At 45.0% G+C, this 17,858-nt stretch overlaps 1 protein-coding gene across 2 annotated transcripts in view; it reads left to right on the top strand.

The window, feature by feature from the left end:
• The window catches only part of LOC135908775 (WD repeat-containing protein 11-like), a 318,419-nt gene that overhangs the window by 53,977 nt on the left and 246,584 nt on the right, over positions 1 to 17,858 (top strand). For both annotated transcript variants that reach the window (XM_065440614.1, XM_065440615.1), the window contains exon 5: positions 17,595 to 17,768. In XM_065440614.1, coding sequence (XP_065296686.1) covers positions 17,595 to 17,768 — 174 coding nt within the window. The remainder of the gene's footprint in view (positions 1 to 17,594; positions 17,769 to 17,858) is intronic.

Genomic DNA, 17,858 nt, shown 5'->3' with positions numbered 1-17,858 from the left:
GCTGTATGCAAAGCCACATTCAATAAAAGATGAGCCGTCTGGATTCCGGAATTCTGATTGTGGCACCATGCCCATTAGAAATATCACTTAAAGAGGTGGTGCCATTTTACTTGCTGGGTAATAAGAAACTATATGCCATGTGGGGCTCTCCTCCGTACTCTTGGGACAAAGGAACGACAACACAGTAGTGCAAACAATCACAAGGGCATTTATTGCACCTTTCATAGATCAATGCCTGCTAGCCGAGTTGCTATCCGCAAAACATGCCGATGGGGATCGCGACAAATCTAGAAATCCGACTCACCGCGACCGGAAGCGAGCGAATATGTTCGCCCCATGCTGGATCCCAAAGCTTGGTCGTTCGCGTGTGCGGTCACGCGAATCGTGGCGCGTTCGAAGGCGGCCACGCGAGACGGTCTCGTAGAAGCATGGGTTGGCGCACGCGCGCGCGCGGGACGTCCACGCCGCGCGCCAACCCGCCGGGAAAAGCAAGCCCTTGTCTCCCCGGCGGCGTTAGCAGCTAAAGCCCCTCAATTTTCCAAAAGTAGCGCCATTCTTAGATCTTTCCGCCACCCCGCTCACCCAGGCGCTTCCTCCTCCACTCCTCCTGTCGCCCCAGCCTCCTCCGCTCCCCCATTGGCCAATCTGTGTCACGTGAAAGCGGGCCCCGCGCTTTTGTATATTTTTTTCTTTCCGGCGCAGAGCAGGCGCCGCGCTTTTGTATATCTTTTCTTTCCAGCGCGCTGCGACCCCCAATCTTGGGCCTGCGACCCCCATTTTTGGGCCTCCGCGACGAAGTACGGCAGGCGGTTTGAAGGAGCGCGGTAGTTTTATACAATGTGTTAGGGCCGAGTGCTTAATTGCGATGCCGTGCTGCTGCGCCTACGGTTGCCACAACAGACCCAGTGACGGCAAAAAGCTTTTTGTTTTACCATCCGCCGTGCGCAACGCATAACGAAGAAAAGTGTGGATTCACAAGATCGGGCGGGCTGACTTCGAGCAAGTGGCAAAGAACGCGCGGCTTTGTTGAGTGACACGGCTCCTCCAACCTCTTCTTTTGACGCCCGTGTCAAAACGGGCCCGTGTCCAGTGCATTGGGGGTGCGTTAAAGAACCCCAGCTGCAAAAAAAATTAATCCAGAGCCCCCATTATGGCGTGCCTTATGAGATCGTGGTGTTGGGATGTAAAACCCAAGAATCAACTTTTCTTCTGTCTTGTGTGCCTTGACTGTTCCAGTTAACGCAACACTGCTTCCTTGTGAAAACTTACAACGCAAAAGAATACAGACGCACGTAGTATACAGAGATAAAATTAGCACTTCAACAAAAGTGTTGCTGGTGCCAATGAGGGAGGGGGATAATTATTTTCTGAACCTCTTTCCAGTTGTCCCATCAAGTTCCTTCTTTCTTTTCTATCAAATTCTAACCATTTGCACTGTAATAAATAAATAACGATTTCATATGCTGGTAAGTTGTTAAAATTATCTATACCGCCTATGTGTGAAAACGTTGCTCATGGCCACCACAACCTGTGCATGAGCTACGTACATCTGTAAAAGGCGCGGAACAGAAACGGCCCTGCTGCCAGGCATTGCTGACCGCAGACAGTCGGAATCTCTCACGCGCCGGCCGAACAAAAGCATCCTGCAGGTACGTAAATTAACCTACGAAACCACGTGCACATACTTTCGCGCTGTCAAAACCTGAAACTCTGGTAATTACTCGCGTGTCTGAGCACACCGCGTGCTTGTGTCGTGTTTCAGCAACACGAACTTTCAACGTGCGCGCGCTTTACGCCTTAAATACGCCTTGAATAATGGTGCTTTTCTCTATTTCTTCCGCAAATCCGACACGACATTCTTAAGGCCAGTTACCGACTGACAAAGCAAGATCTAGATTGAAAAAACTGCTCCGCAGGACTCGAACGAACTTTTCCGCAGATTTCCTCCCGTAGCGTGTTAGCCGTCGTCTGCTACGGCAGGCCCACTGCAGGCGGCGCCACCGTCGAGGCCGCGCCGAGCGGAGGAGGAGAGAAGTGAATGGCGCTACTTTGGGAGATTGAGGGGCTTTATTAGCAGCGCAACACTCGCGCCATCTCTCGGACTGCGCTTCAACCACATCGACCGCCGCGGACGTCACGCAGGCCACGCGGCGAAGCCGGATTACAGGAGACGCGCCATGGGGGAAAACAACATATCAGGGCATGCGTGAGAGTCGCGCATCCCCACAGCCATGAGCAAACAGGATATGGGTTGTGCGAAGGTGCCGTGTTTTTCACAATGTAAATGTATTGAGGAATCCTTCAAACTGGGCAATGCTGTAAAACAGCACTGTAACAAAATATGTATTGATAAATTCACTGAAATCTGCTAAAAGGAAGAATGAAATAGCATACGGAAGAAAACGTAGTGAAAAACAAAACAATTTTGAAAATGCTTTTGTCAGAAACATTGTTTTTTTAGATTCTAAGCAATAGTAGACGTGAAAATTACCCTACAAATTTGCACATTTTCACTTCCTTGCACTTTCTATCTTATTGCTCTGACAACTGAAGTCACTTCCCTAGCTAGGGCTATTATTGAGAAAGATCAAGCACCTATGCAGAAAAGAGTGTATAATTGTTGCTCATGACTTGTTATTGAAATAAGACCACATGAAGGCAAAGGCAAACCAGCATCTGTATGTACATTGGTCACAATCTGGAGATAGTATGAATCGTGGCACTTGAATCCAGCATCCCAGGAGACATGTTTTGATAAGCAAAATGAAGTAACGTGTGCTGAACAACATGGTTTCATTGCCAATAGGTCGACTGCCACAGATGTCTTTACTCTGGCCTCACATGGGCATCTGCGTCAGCAGGCGTTTGGTGTGTTGCGACACCACATATCTGAGCACACGAGGGTTGGACTCTACCACGTCTAACCGTGCACGGCTTAGCCATGTCTGGGGAAAAGGGGATCCTGGTGGTTGAGCCGATGCCAAGAGTTTGGACCTTTACGGCCCCTCGATGGAGGCAGCACGCCCCTTTGGCCTCGGCTTCACGCATACAGCACCCCCGGACTGACCCTCCTGGGGTAAATCTGTAGTTTCCTTTTCCTGTCTTTCTCTCCTTCCAACCTTCGTCTTCCTCTCTCACTTTCCAGCTATCGTGTCTTCTCCACACTTCATTTTTCTTGTAATTTTCCAGACAGCAAGGGTCGACCTGATGTAGTTTATCCAACCTTTGATCTGTTTTATTAGGTTATAGTAGCTATGTGCAGCTGGCGTCTGCATTTCCTTTGGGTCTCATAGCGTCCCCTTGTTGAACTCGGTGGTAGGTGGCTGGCATAGCTGCCGAAATTAGGCATCTATTTATGGATCTGTCGTCCTTGCCTCGTCTACCTGATTGCCCCCTTACCAAAACAGTGCGCACCGGAGAAATATTGCAGTTTTCTGGACAACGCAAAGAATCCTTCGCACAATTTCACGTCATACATAGTGAAAACCTTGATTAGACCATTAGCATGATATCACCTTTCACAGTTGCAAAAAGTCTCACCAAAACAACTGGTCTGGGCTACAAAGTTACAAAGATGGCAAGCGGGGACCTCCTGCTTGAGACCCACGATAAACAGCAACATGATAAACTCCCAAATGTAGTCTCATTCGGTGGTTTGAACCTTACAGTGACTCCTCATCGATCCATGAACACAAGCATAGGAGTGATTTCCGGCGATGATCTGTTGAACCTGACTGAGGAAGAGCTCCTAGAAGGTTGGAAGGAGCAGAACGTTATCATAGTAAAAGAATCGTAATCAAATGGGAAAACAAAAAAATTACAGCTAAGCATCTGATCGTCACCTTCACATCCAGTGTGTGCTGCCAGAAATGTTAGAAACAGGATACACGAAAGTCCAAGTCCGACCATACATCCCGAATCCTCAGAGATGTTTCAAGTGTCGGAGGTATGACCACAGTTCACAAAGCTGCGGGGGCTGACAAACCTGTGCGAAGTGCGGTGTCCAGGATCACCCCTCAGATGACTGTAATGGCACACTCCACTGTCCAAACTGTGAACGTGGACACGCAGCTTACTCGAGCCTGTTCTACATGGCAGAAAGAAAAGGATATTGACACGTGTACTTATTTATCTTTTTTGGGGGACCGCTTTTCACTGTCTAACAAACGTTATCGCTCGACACGGGATGCGCCTGCATGTATCAAGTTTCTCAAATGTTATTGATGTTTCTACCTGTTGTCTGTTGTCACTGAAGCTTGTGTAATCTGAGTGCATATGTGGCGTGAATTGCGTAGAATTTTCTGGAAGACATGCGGGCACCAGCAATTACTCTGGAACCTTCAATGGCTCATGTATAAAAGCCAATGCGTTTAGCCTGCAGATCAAATTTTCGACGATCGCTGACTGTGCTTGCCGCTATCGTAGTTCTTTGAGTGTAGCCTGTTTTTGAGGGGACAAGTTTGCCCAATAAAACGCTAGTTTCATCATTCACAGTATTGCTACTGTGTTCTTAACCATCAGCACCACGTGACAATATAATCAAACTCAAAGTAAAGGAAAACATCTCCATCCAGGAAGCGCGAAAGTGCATATCATTTCTTCTTACCGCACGGTATGCTGCTGCAGTGCATAAGGGAGCAACACCGCAGCAAAATGTGTGGCCATGGCCATGCCACCAGCTCCCCCGGCGATTGCAGCCAGCACTGCTTTGCCATCCCCGAAGTAGGGGCCATCGACCTCTGGATTGATGGCCTTCAAGGCTTCGCCTCTTCAGGCGAGGCCCATCCCGAAAACACTGCGCTCGTGTGAGCATAAGTCCAGCGGCTTCCAGGAGTCGATGGACACAACCCCAAGCCAGGCTGCGCATCCAGCGCATCGGGAGCGGCGCAGTTCTCATAACCATTCCAAGAAAGACAAACCCCGGATTACGGGGCCTGAAAAGGCTCCGTAAGCCAATTTGATTCATCTTGACACGCAGCACAAAAACACAAACAGTATGAATACACAAATATTACACTGGAACATGAGAGGGCCTGTGAACAACCTTGATGACATTAAAAAACTTTTATACATATATAATCCAAAGGTACTTTGTGTTCAGGAGACACGTCTTAAATCTACATAAACATTCTCCAGCAATACGCTCTTTTCCAGAAAGATTGAGACAACACTGTTGCATCGTCCGGTGGTGTAGCTATAATAGTCGACAGAAGTATTGCCTGCTGGCAACTGCAACTCTGAACCCCTCTTGAGGCAGTTGCTATCAAAGCAGTGCTATTCAATAAACTATTTATCACTCTGTATACATTCCCCCAAGTTATGAACTCTCTAGAATGCTTCATTGATGAGCGCCATCGCCCTTAAATAGTCGTCAGTGATCTAAACGCGCATAGCACACTGTGGGGCAACTCTCGCTCTGATGCAAGAGGATGAATAATAGAAAACTTTCTATTCTCTTCAAGCGCCTGCTTGCTTAACAAGAAAGCATCAAGATTCTACCGCCCTATGCACAAAAGATTTTCTTCCATAGACCTAAGCATAGCGTCCAGTACATTTTTGCCATATCTGGAGCAGGATGTCATTAAGAACCCTTATGGAAGTGATCACTTCCCAGTCGTTTTAAACCTTACAAAACAAGATGAGGGCTCTACACACGTTCTTCAGTGGAAAGTCGATTCAGCTGGCTGGATGATGTTTCACGAGCTAACACACTGCCCTGGATATTTATCCTACATATCATGAGCTAATTCCCGTTCACCCAGCATTATTTCTGAGCCACGAGCCACGTTTTGGTTTTGAAACAGTACTAAAGTTTCTAGCAGATGTAGACACTATACAAATCATTTGGCCTGGTTATCTGTAGCGCAGCCTCACCTGGTAGGCTTCAGCTGCACTGCAATATGTTTTCACAGCACATGCCTCTTGGTCCTTGACTTCAAGGACTCTTGAGGCACCAGCACTATTGTATAGGTTTTGTTATATCATGTCTTTCTAATGGAACTTTTATGCTCATAGCACACATCATTAGCCATTGTCATGATTTTGATTCTCATATATTTCACGCAATTTATGGCGGATTGTTTTTAGGCTTTTATACAGCCATGGGACATCTTCCGCTTGTCACTCATTAATTCATTTTATGCAAAATAGAAAATTCATTACCATATGTCATGGCATTCTTTGGCCATAGCTGGCCCTTGCGCCATTAAACACCACACATCATCATCATCTTTACTCTTGCACAGTTAGTCAACTCCGTACTCCAAACCAATGAAATAGCCGTTGTCATTTTCTTAGGCATAAAAAACACATTCAATATGATCTCGCATTCCATATTACTAAAAAAGTTAGAATCTTAACGGCTTTGCTAAGAAGACACTTCAGTTCTTTTCTAGCTATCTCCGAGATCAGAAACAATGTGTTGTATTTGGCCACATAACCTCCAAATTTAGAAATATTACCTGTGGGATACCCCAGGGAACTGCTAGGCTCTATACTGTTCTCCTTATACATAAATGACCTCTCATATGCTCTGTCATGCAAAACTGTAATGTGTGCTGATGACATTGCATTAATTTTTTGAAGTAACCCTTTCTACATACTACAAGAACAAATCACGACAGAGTTAGCAGCAATTACCATGTGGTTCTCTCGTAACAAACTAACATTAAATACTGACAAAACTAAAAACGTTATAATTCATACCAGGAGAAAAAGTTTACATTAGTCTTCTGAACTGGCATATTAACAGCAAACTCATTAAGCACATTTCCAGGTTTAAGTATTTGGGTGTAGTAATGAATGAAAACTTGCATTGGAAAGAACAGGTTAATAATGTATCAAAAAAGCTCACATTTGCATGTTTTACACTCATTAACGTTACTTCAACTTCAATACGTACTTCCAAAATAACAAGCTTCGATCATATTTTTCCTTATTTCAGTCACAACTGATTCAGCAAAATATCGAGCTTCACTTATATAACGTACATAGCGCTGGTTATACGGTCACAAAAACGCACTTTGAGAATTATAACATTATCATCTCCTCATTGCCCAAGCACACAATTATTTGCACATACTCAGACACTACCGTTCATGTTACAATGAAATTATAAAACTGTGGTTTTGATGGATGCTACACAGTCAAATCTCGATATAACGAATCGTACAGGATCGCTGAAAATCGTTCGTTATTTTGAAATATCGTTGTAATGAAAAACTTGTGGTTATAAGCCATTGGACAAACCTAGGAATGAAAATCGCATACCTTGGCAGTAGATACGTATGCAGACAAGCACACTCTCAAATAAAAATGTTTCACTTATTTCAAAGCTGCTTTATTTGAAGAAATCAGTGATTTTCTTCTGGCACATGCAGCACGCACTACCAATTAGCAATGTGTCTACATCTTCCACTTTGCGCAATACCTCATCGGGTATGTCATTGCACCGAGCGATGAAAGTGCGGACTTTGTTCGTGTGCACTAAAACATCAATGTTCGACACGATCTCATCTTCTGTGTTCGGTGACCCACAGTTGTCCTCCTTCGGGTCGTCATCATCACTGGAGAAGTCGTGAATGCAGTTAACAATCTCTTTGGTTGTCAGGTCTGCCGCCATTAGTGCTGCGCTGTCACTCTCCACGTAGTCATCGAAGGAAGAGATGGCAGGCAGCAGTTCAGCATCCTTGGTCTGCAGCTTTCCTATGTTGTTGTCAGTCAACTTCAGGTCATCTTCAAGGTGCACAGGCACTTTGACAAGCGCTGCTTTTTGCCTGCAGTTGTTAATGGTGAATGCCTTCAAGTCCCACCAAGCTCCTGTGAGCATTTCTGCTGCCTGACAAATATTGCTTGCAGTCGGCTGCTTTAGGCGGACGTTGATAATCAACCGCTGCACAAGGCACTTCAGAAATTCTGTTTTCACACTCTTTATAATGCCCTGGTCTAGGGTTGCAGCAAGGACGTGTTCTTTGGTGGCAGGAACTCCAAGTGAACGTGCGTCAAGCGAACATTCACAATGTGAGCCGAGCAGTTGTTGACAACCAGTAGAATTCTTCGGTCATCCCTCCTCATTCGGTCGTCGAGTTTGATGAGCCACTCGGTAAACAGGTCTCTGGTCATCCAGGCTCATTTGTTGGCGCAGTAGTCGTATGGTAACGACATGACGTTTTTCATGCAGCGAGGCTTCGCATACTTGCTGATGACGACCAGTTTTTCTTTGTGCCTGTTGCACTGCACCAGAGCAGGATTGTCACGCGAAGATGTGACTTCTTCCCTCCTTTGCACTGCTGCCCTTTGAAGTGCATTGTCTGGTGCGGCAGGAGCTGATAAAACATGCGGTCTCATCCGCGTTGAAAATGATGTTCAGAGTACGATTCAGCCACTTCTAAAAAGCTATCACTGCGCCAGGTTTCTGCACCTGCTCTGTCATCATCATCATCAGCCTGGTTACGCCCACTGCAGGGCAAAGGCCTCTCCCATACTTCTCCAACAACCCCGGTCATGTACTAATTGTGGCCATGTCGTCCCTGCAAACTTCTTAATCTCATCTGCCCACCTAACTTTCTGCCGCCCCCTGCTGTGCGTCCCTTCCCGTCCGTAACTCTTAATGACTATCGGTTATCTTCCCTCTTCATTACATGTCCTGCCCATGCCCATTTTTTTTCTTGATTTCAACTAAGATGTCATTAACTCACGTTTGTTCCCTCACCCAATCTGCTCTTTTCTTATCCCTTAACATTACACCTATCATTCTTCTTTCCATAGCTCGTTGCGTCATCCTCAATTCGAGTGGAACCCTTTTTGTAAGCCTCCAGGTTTCTGCCCCGTAGCTGAGTACTGGTAAGACACAGCTGTTATACACTTTTCTTTTGGGGATAATAGCAAGCTGCTGTTCATGATCTGAGAATGCCTGCCAAACGAACCCCAGCCCATTCTTATTCTTCTGATTATTTCCGTCTCATGATCCGGATCTGCCGTCACTACCTGCCCTAAGTAGATGTATTCCCTTACCACTTCCAGTGCCTCGCTACCTATTGTAAATTGCTGTTCTCTTTCAAGACTGTTAAACATTACTTTAGTTTACTGCAGATTAATTTTTGGACCCACTCTTCTGCTTTGCCTCTCCAGGTCAGTGAGCACGCATTGCAATTGGTCCCCTGAGTTACTAAGCAAGGCACTTACTAAGCACTTACTTACTACTTACTTACTTACTAAGGACTTACTTACTTACTTACTTACTTACTTACTTACTTACTTACTTACTTACTTACTTACTTACTTACTTACTTACTTACTTACTTACTAAGCAAGTTACTTTATGAATTTCAGGTGCTCCCCTTCGGTTTGTGTTCTGCGCTGGCAACGTTTCAACAACTAATGGACACGGTACTCTCAGGCCTCAAATGGCAAACCTGTCTGGTGTACCTCGACGACGTGATCGTTTTCTCCGTCACGTTCGAGGAACACTTACAGAGACTAAAGATGGCCTTTGAAGCACTACGCTCAGCTGGTTTAACTTTGAAACCTGAAAAGTGCCATTTTGGTTTTGAAGAACTTCAATTTCTTGGTCACGTTGTTAGTTGTGAAGGTGTCCGACCTGACCCTGATAAAATCTCTGCCGTCGCTAATTTCCCAACGCCATGAGATAAAAAGGCCGTGTGACGTTTTCTGGGCCTTTGCGCCTACTACCGCGGAATTTTCGCGCATCGCATGGCCATTAACACATCTCACCAGAGAAGATGTCCGCTTCGTGTGGGGCGAAGACCAGCAACGGGCATTTCACGACCTACGGCAACGGCTGCAGACGCCTCCTGTGCTTGCACACTTTGATAAAGGCGCCCCTACGATTCTCCATACCAACGCTAGTAATGTCGGCCTTGGCGCAGTGCTTGTACAGCGGCAGGACGGCACTGAAAGAGTGATTGCTTACGCCAGCAGGACGCTATCAAGAATGGAGGCTAACTACTCTACTACAGAAAAAGAATGTCTCGCACTGGTGTGGGCCGTCCTGAAATTCCGGCCATATTTGTATGGTCGGTGTTTCACCATTGTCAGTGATCATCATTCACTTTGCTGGCTGGCTAAATTAAAAGATCCAGCTGGTCGGCTTGCGCGCTGGAGTCTTTGGCTCCAAGAGTTCGACTTCACTGTTGTATACAAATCGGGGAAACGGCACACCGACGCCGACTGCCTTTCTCGGTCTCCTGTTTAGACTGCAGTGCACAATAATGATGACGCGGCTTTTCTAGGCATGCTAGATACTGTGGCTGTTTAACACCAGCAACGCGAGGACGCAGAACTTGTTCCTCTTTTCGATTACTTAAAGGGAAGAACAAGCAGCTCGCCGAGGTTATTCGCCAGAGGGCTGCCTTCATTCTGCTTACGCCACGACGTTCTCTATCAAAAGAACTTTTCACCTAGTGGCAGCAGCTACCTACTCGTCATTCCCGCATCTCTTCGTGACGAAGTCCCTACATGCCTTTCACAACGAGCCGACCACTGGTCACTTAGGCTACACTCGGACATTGGCAAGAATTAAGCTAAAGTACTATTGGCCAAGACTTGCGTCGATTGTGAAACGTTACATACAGACATGCCTGGATTGCCAGCACCGCGAAGCCCTACCCGGCAAGCCAGCTGGACAGCTGCATCCTGTTCAGATACCGCAAGCATTGTTCGAGCAAATTATCATGGATTTTGTAGGTCCATTTCCACTGTCTACCGCCGGAAATAGATGGATAATCGTCGTCACAGATTACCTTACTCGATACGCCGAAACAGGTGCTATCCAACGTGGAACAGCAGTCGAAGCAGCGTGATTTTTCATCGAAGCCGTCGTCCTAAGGCATGGTGCTCCCACAGTAGTCATAACAGACAGAGGAGCTGAGTTCACGGCTGCGCTTCTGGATACCGTGTTGTGACTAAGTGGTACCACTCACCGAAAGACCACGGCTTATCATCCCCAAACCAATGGGCTGACAGAATGTATGAATAAGACTCTGGGGTGACATTATGAGTATGTGCATCGACGTCGACTACAAGAACTGGGACGAGATTTTACCATATGTTACATTTGCGTATAACACGGCTCGCCAAGAGACAACATGTGTGACGCCTTTCAACCTCGTTTACGGATGCGAAGTGACAACAATGTTGGACGCAATGCTGCCACACGAGTGCGGTGACGATGAGACTGGTGCCGAGGAGTTTACGCAACGTGCAGAGGAAGCCAGGCAGCTTGCGCGTTTGTGAATCCAAAAACAACAGGAATATGATACCCGACACTACAATCTTTGGCACAGACCCGTCACATACAACGTCGGTGACCAGGTGTGGATCTGGACTCCGATTCGTCGGTGGGGGCTGTTTGAGAAGCTCCTGTGAAGATAGTTCGGCCCGTACACAGTTCTGCGCCACATCAGCAGTGTGAATTATGAAGTCCACGACAGCCATAACTGCTCCAAACTCCGGCGGCATCTGCCCGAGATTGTGCACGTGCTTCGTATGAAGCCATACATTTCCTCATGACCTTAACTTTGCACCGTCTGTGCACAGCCTTCGGTGGTTGGTGCATCGGGACGATGCCTTTTTTTTTTTTTTTTTTCGAAGGGGGGGCAAATGCCACATCCTATATGGTCGTCGCGGGTCTGTGCCAGGCAATGAGAACGACACTGAAGTAGCGCGCGAGTAGAAAAACAGAGACAACAATGACGTCGCGTTGACTGCTCTCATAAAGTGCTTTTACACGTCCTCGACACCGACTTTCCTGTCTCCTACTAGGCTGTGACAATATCATCAGCGAATCGCAAATTACTAAGGTATTCTTCATTAACTCTTATCCCCAATTCTTCCCAATCCAGGTCTCTGAATACCTCCTGTAAACACGCTGTGAATATCATTGGAGAGATCATATCTCCCTGCCTGACGCCTTCCTTTATTGGGATTTTGTTGCTTTCTTTATAGAGGACTACGGTGGCTGTAGAGCCGCTATAGATATCTTTCAGTATTTTTACATATGGCTCGTCTACACCCTGGTTCCGTAATGCCTCCATGACTGCTGAGGTTTCGACAGAATCAAACGCCTTCTCGTAATCAATGAAAGCTATATATAAGGGTTGGTTATGTTCCGCACATCTCTCTATCATCTGATTGATAATGTGAATATGGTCTATTGTTGAGTAGCCTTTACGGAATCCTGCCTTGTCCTTTGCTTGACAGAAGTCTAAGGTGTTCCTGATTCTATTTGCGATTACCTTAGTAAATAGTTTGTAGGCAACTGACAGTAAGTTGATCGGTCTATAATTTTCAAGTCTTTGGCGTCCGCTTTCTTATGGATTAGGATTATGTTAGCGTTTTTCCAAGATTCCGGTACGCTTGAAGTCATGAGGCATTGCGTATACAGGGTGGCCAGTTTCTCTAGAACAATCTGCCCACCATCCTTCAACAAATCTGCTGTTACCTGATCCTCCCCAGCTGCCTTCCCTCTTTGCATAGCTCCCAAGGCTTTCTTTACTTCTTCCGGCGTTACCTGTGGGATTTTGAATTCCTCTAGACTATTCTCTCTTCCATTATCGTCGTGGGTGCCACTGGTACTGTATAAATCTCTATAGAACTCCTCAGCCACTTAAACTATCTCATCCATATTAGCAATGATATTGCCGGCTTTGTCTCTTAACGTATACATCTGATTCTTGCCAATTCCTAGTTTCTTCTTCACTGCTTTTAGGCTTCCTCCGTTTTGAGAGCATGTTCAATTCTGTCCATATTATACTTCTTATGTCAGCTGTCTTACGCTTGTTGATTAACTTCGAAAGTTCTGCCAGTTCTATTCTAGCTGTAGGGTTAGAGGCTTTCATACATTGGCGTTTCTTGATCAGATCTTCCGTCTCCTGCGATAGTTTACTGGTATCCTGCCTGACGGAGTTACCACCGACTTCCATTGCACACTTCTTAATGATGCCCATAAGATTGTCGTTCATTGCTTCAACACTAAGGTCCTCTTCCTGAGTTAAAGCCGAATACCTGTTCTGTAGCTTAATCTGGAATTCCTCTATTTTTCCTCTTACCTCTAACTCGTTGATCGTCTTCTTATGTACCAGTTTCTTTCGTTCCCTCCTCAGGTCTAGGCTAATTCAAGTTCTTACCATCCTATGGTCACTGCAGCGCACCTTGCTGAGCACGTCCACATCTTCTATGATGCCAGGGTCTTCTATGATGCCAGTATGAATTATAAAATATGAAGCCGCCAAATAAACACACACACACACAAGAGAAGAGAACGGGACAGGGCACCACTCGCAACTGTTTTATTTACAGAACGCAGGCACATATATACTGTCCCGTTCGGCGCCCTGTCCCATTCTCTTCTCTTGTGTGTGTCTGTTTATTTGGCGTCTTCATATTTTATAATGAACAGCTACCAACTAGCCCAACGAGAAGTGCTTTTAAGCAGAGTATGAAGTCTATTTCTTTTCTAGTCTTGCCGTTCGGACTCCTCCACGTCCACTTTCGGCTATCCCGCTTGCGGAAGAAGGTATTCATTATCCGCTTGTTATTCTGTTCCGCAAACTCTACCAATAACTCTCCCCTGCTATTCCTAGTGCCTATGCCATATTCCCCCACTGCCTTGTCTCCAGCCTGCTTCTTGCCTACCTTGGCATTAAAGTCGCCCATCAGTATAGTGTATTTTGTTTTCACTCTACCCATCGCCGATTCCACGTCTTCATAGAAGCTTTCGACTTCCTAGTCATCATGACTGGATGTAGGGGCGTAGACCTGTACAACCTGCATTTTGTACCTCTTTTAAGTTTCACAACAAGACCTGCCGCCCTCTCATTAATGCTATAGAATTCCTGTATGTTACCAGCTATATTCTTATTAATCAGGAATCCGACTCCTAGTTCTCGTCTCTCCGCTAAGCCCCGGTAGCCACGGTACCTGTTCTGTAAGCAGCCTTTTCTTCGCCCGAGACGACCTGCCAAGTTATTCCGTTTCTTTGGCGGAAACGAAAGAGCCAACCGGCACTGGCGTCGAGCCCAGTTATTTCAAGTGCATCAGCAAATTCTCAGGCTTTTTCTTGGAGCATTGGGCCAGACACGGGAACATTTTGCAGTCTGGTATCCTTTGAACAACGTGAGAACAGCTTAGCCTACATTTTGAAAGTTTCCCAGTGCAGCCGTTTCCTCGTAGGAGCGAGTTGCGATTCTCGGTGAAGCTTGACAATCTTGTCTTGGTCTTTCAAAATGGTCGCCACGGTTGATGGTGCAATGCCACGCTGCGTGCACATGTCGATTTGCTTTTTCCCTATGTCAATTTCCTGCAATACATCCAATTTGCCCTGTAGCGAAAACTGCTTTTGCTTCTTGGTGCCGTGGCTAGCTGCAGTCATCGTTGGATCTCGCGCGAACATTCCCGAACCTTTGTCGCGAAGTTCTTTGTGAAGTTCGTGGTGACACAGTTGGCATTCGACATGGTGATGATGATAGCTACTGCAGTCGCTGTTTCTGTTTCATGCAAGAGTTGCGGCGCTGTTACTTTTAGCCGAATTCGTAATTATGATGTTCCTCAGTTATAAAGAAAAAAATAAACTATGTGCGTTATTCTAAAATATGCATTAGAATAACGCACGTAGTTTAAAGTGCATTACATGCATTACATTACATGCATTGAAACAGTTTCTTCATATCGGTAATGAATAATATCGTTAATATTGGCAAGTTTGCGACAATAACATAGCCATGTCCACGTTGAGGGGACAGAAACGGAGATGGGTGTGCTTAGCTGTCAGTGACATAGAAACACATGGCAGGCATGCTGCGGAAACTGTGGCATTTGTCTTCACTGCTATCCTAATACGGTACGTTTCGGCTAAGGGTGAGCGAATATCTTAGCTGCATTACAAGCGGCGACATATGAATAGAGTACACTTCTAACGTATCAGTGTAAACGTGGACACTATCGTTGCCGCTCGCAATTTGTTGCGTGCCCACGAGCGCAGACGAGAAGAATCGAAATGCGCCCTTTATGTTGTTGTTCACCAAAGCCATTATGAAGCCTACAAATAATATAGCCGAGGCAAGTTTGGTTGTAGCTTTCGTTTTTTCATGGAAGTGCAGAAAGTGATGAAAGGAATGAAATGGGGCACCTGCTTAAGAATGTTGGCTGCGTGCAGACTGTTTGGTATGTCTTCAAGAGGGGTTCGTATAGCATTTGACAGATGGTAAGCGCGATCATCATTAGCTAGACTTGGCACACGACATATTGCTGCGACAAGTTCAGGGTGCGATCATTACACAGGAAAGAAAAAAATCTAATTTTGATGACAAAATTCAGGTGTGCAATCATTATGTGAGTAAATATGGTAATTTTCCACTACCCTTGAGTTTCCTGTATTTACCATCCCATAACGCAAGGCATGCAGCGAACGGTAATTTTAATCTCCCAACCTGCCAAAACTCATATGGGGAAAAATTAATTCAATACATTGTTGCTAAAATTTGAAACTCCATTCCCCTCGAAATTAAACTTGCACGCAACTTCAATTTCTCTTGTAATATACATTTTTTAAAATCAGTCATGTAGCAATTGAACTTGCAATCGGAATGCTGCAAGTCTACGTTCTTCGAACGTTATTTCTAGCATGTTATTTATATTTTCCTACTGGAAAGGTTTGTTGATTCGAATGTACATGGCGCTTTTGTAATTTTCTTTGTATGTTTGGCACTGCCTTGTTAGTCATTTCTATTATATTTTTTTTCCACACATATATCACGACTTTGTATTTGTAGAGATATTGAATTGTATTGATTGCGATGTGTGTGTTTCTTTTTGTTTTTGTTTTTTGTCCACTGTTTAAAGAAATGAATGAAAAAAAAAAGACTACACTGCTATTTATCTGCATCCCTATGTCTAACCTATTAACTGCACCTCTTCTTTCAAACCTGTTTACATAAACCTGTGTTCATGGTTATATTGCGCTTAGGTTTACACTGACACTATTAAGTGAAGGATAGGACATGGACGTACGTCCTTCTAAGCGCAAACTAAGCGCAAAACTAAGCGCAATGTAACCATGAACGTTCACCAACTAGCACCCTTCATTGCTTTACTAAACCTGTGTATTAGATTTGACCGATAACTAGCCATAAAGGCTAACGGTCCAAATATTTCTGTAAACATTTTATCTCGGGTTTATTGACAAACTCTGAATTGATCATTTGAATATATATGCGAGGGTTTTGGCTAGAGTAACCAGGTGGATGCTCTGATGAATATTGAGAATTTTACAAGCATGGAGTTGTTATTGCTGCCAAACGCATAGTGTGAAACATCTAATAACTGTTACGAGAGACCGTGTTTACTCATGTAAGGCCCACCCTTGTGTAAGGCCCGCACCTTCACTTTGGAGTACGAAAATTTGGAAAAAAAAGTTTGGCACTGGTCACAAGATGGCACTGGTCACAAGATGGCACTAGTCCATATCCAAAATATCTCTCAGCAACTGTAAATGTGTTTATAATTGGCCGACAGCAGTGGTTACGTTTATTTGCATAGCAATCTGAGTGCAGTTTGAGGCTTCAGTGAGCCTCAAAGCCTTCAGCCATAAGCCTGCCTTGCGTAAGGCCGCACCCAGCAAAACTTCTGAAAAAAAAAAGTCCGTGTCTTACACAAGTAAATACGGTATACCTAGAGTTTAATTTTTTATGCTGAGGTGCCAGATTCCAATTTCAAGGCCACTATTTGTTCCACAGACAAATCTTCCAAGTCTTCTTTGTATTTCCACATCTGTAGTTAACACGTGAGCCAACTACATGGTCTAATGCTAGATTGGTAGATTACATTTAAAGTTTACTTAAAAGTCACAGATCATTAGACGAGGGTCCGACGACCCAGTTTAGTACACTGAGATTTACCCATTATGCAAGACCAACTAGTCTAAATTTCCGTTTGAGCCACTTTTGCTGGTGGCAAAGGCTGGGTTGTTCAAGAATGCAACATAAGATCATAAGACGGGTAGCAGAAACACCTACAAGATTTCCCCACTACCTCTTCACAATGTCTTAAACTGTCAGAACATCTGGCCAAAATTTGTCCATTGTTAATTGACAAAAAAAAAAATGGTCGCACTGTATTCATCGATAACGAAATTTCAGTATGGCAACTTTTGTTAGGTTTTCCTGTGCAAAAATGACCTATATAAAGCGGGGATGGAACCCTTAAAATCGTGATGCTAAATGGGCATCGTGAGCAATGCAGTTCGGGTGCGAAATTGAAAGGAGGCTATTTATACGTTGTTGTTTTTGCTGGCAACACCTTTTTTTTTTGTATTGTTGAACATTAGCAGAAAGAGCTTCAAAGTAGTTGTGCACCAGCTGAGCATCATTTAGTGTCTCCTTTTAACCATTAGTGATCTTGAGCACTTACCTGATTTCTGCGTGTCGGGCACTTCCTTAAATCTAACTAGAACTGACCTTTTCGTGGGCAGGAGGGGTCCAATGCATGACTGCAAAGCCTTCTAATGTAAATTATAAATCCTTCAAAGTGTGGACATCACCATGTATGACTGTTTCAAATAAGAATGTTTTGCTCTGCAGAGCTTGGTTGGCTCATAGGTGGAGATAGCAATCACCACCTGCTGCTTGCTCTCTACTCTATGGGAACCCTGGTTCTCTGGCATGCGGACACTGGTGCCCAAGTCTGGAGGAAGTGCTATACTGAGCCCCCAGTTTCATTCTCCTTGGACCCATTCTGCGAAAGCAGAGTTTTGTGTAAGTGGACCTTGTGCCTGTCTTTCGAGTTAGGGATTTCTTTGTAGGTAAGCTGCAAAGTGTGATGCCATGAAGATCCAGTGGTAACAC

The sequence above is a fragment of the Dermacentor albipictus genome, chromosome 1 (genome assembly GCF_038994185.2).
Source record: "Dermacentor albipictus isolate Rhodes 1998 colony chromosome 1, USDA_Dalb.pri_finalv2, whole genome shotgun sequence".
NCBI classification, from domain to species: Eukaryota; Metazoa; Arthropoda; class Arachnida; order Ixodida; family Ixodidae; genus Dermacentor; species Dermacentor albipictus.
This window is presented reverse-complemented; position numbering and strand designations above follow the sequence as displayed.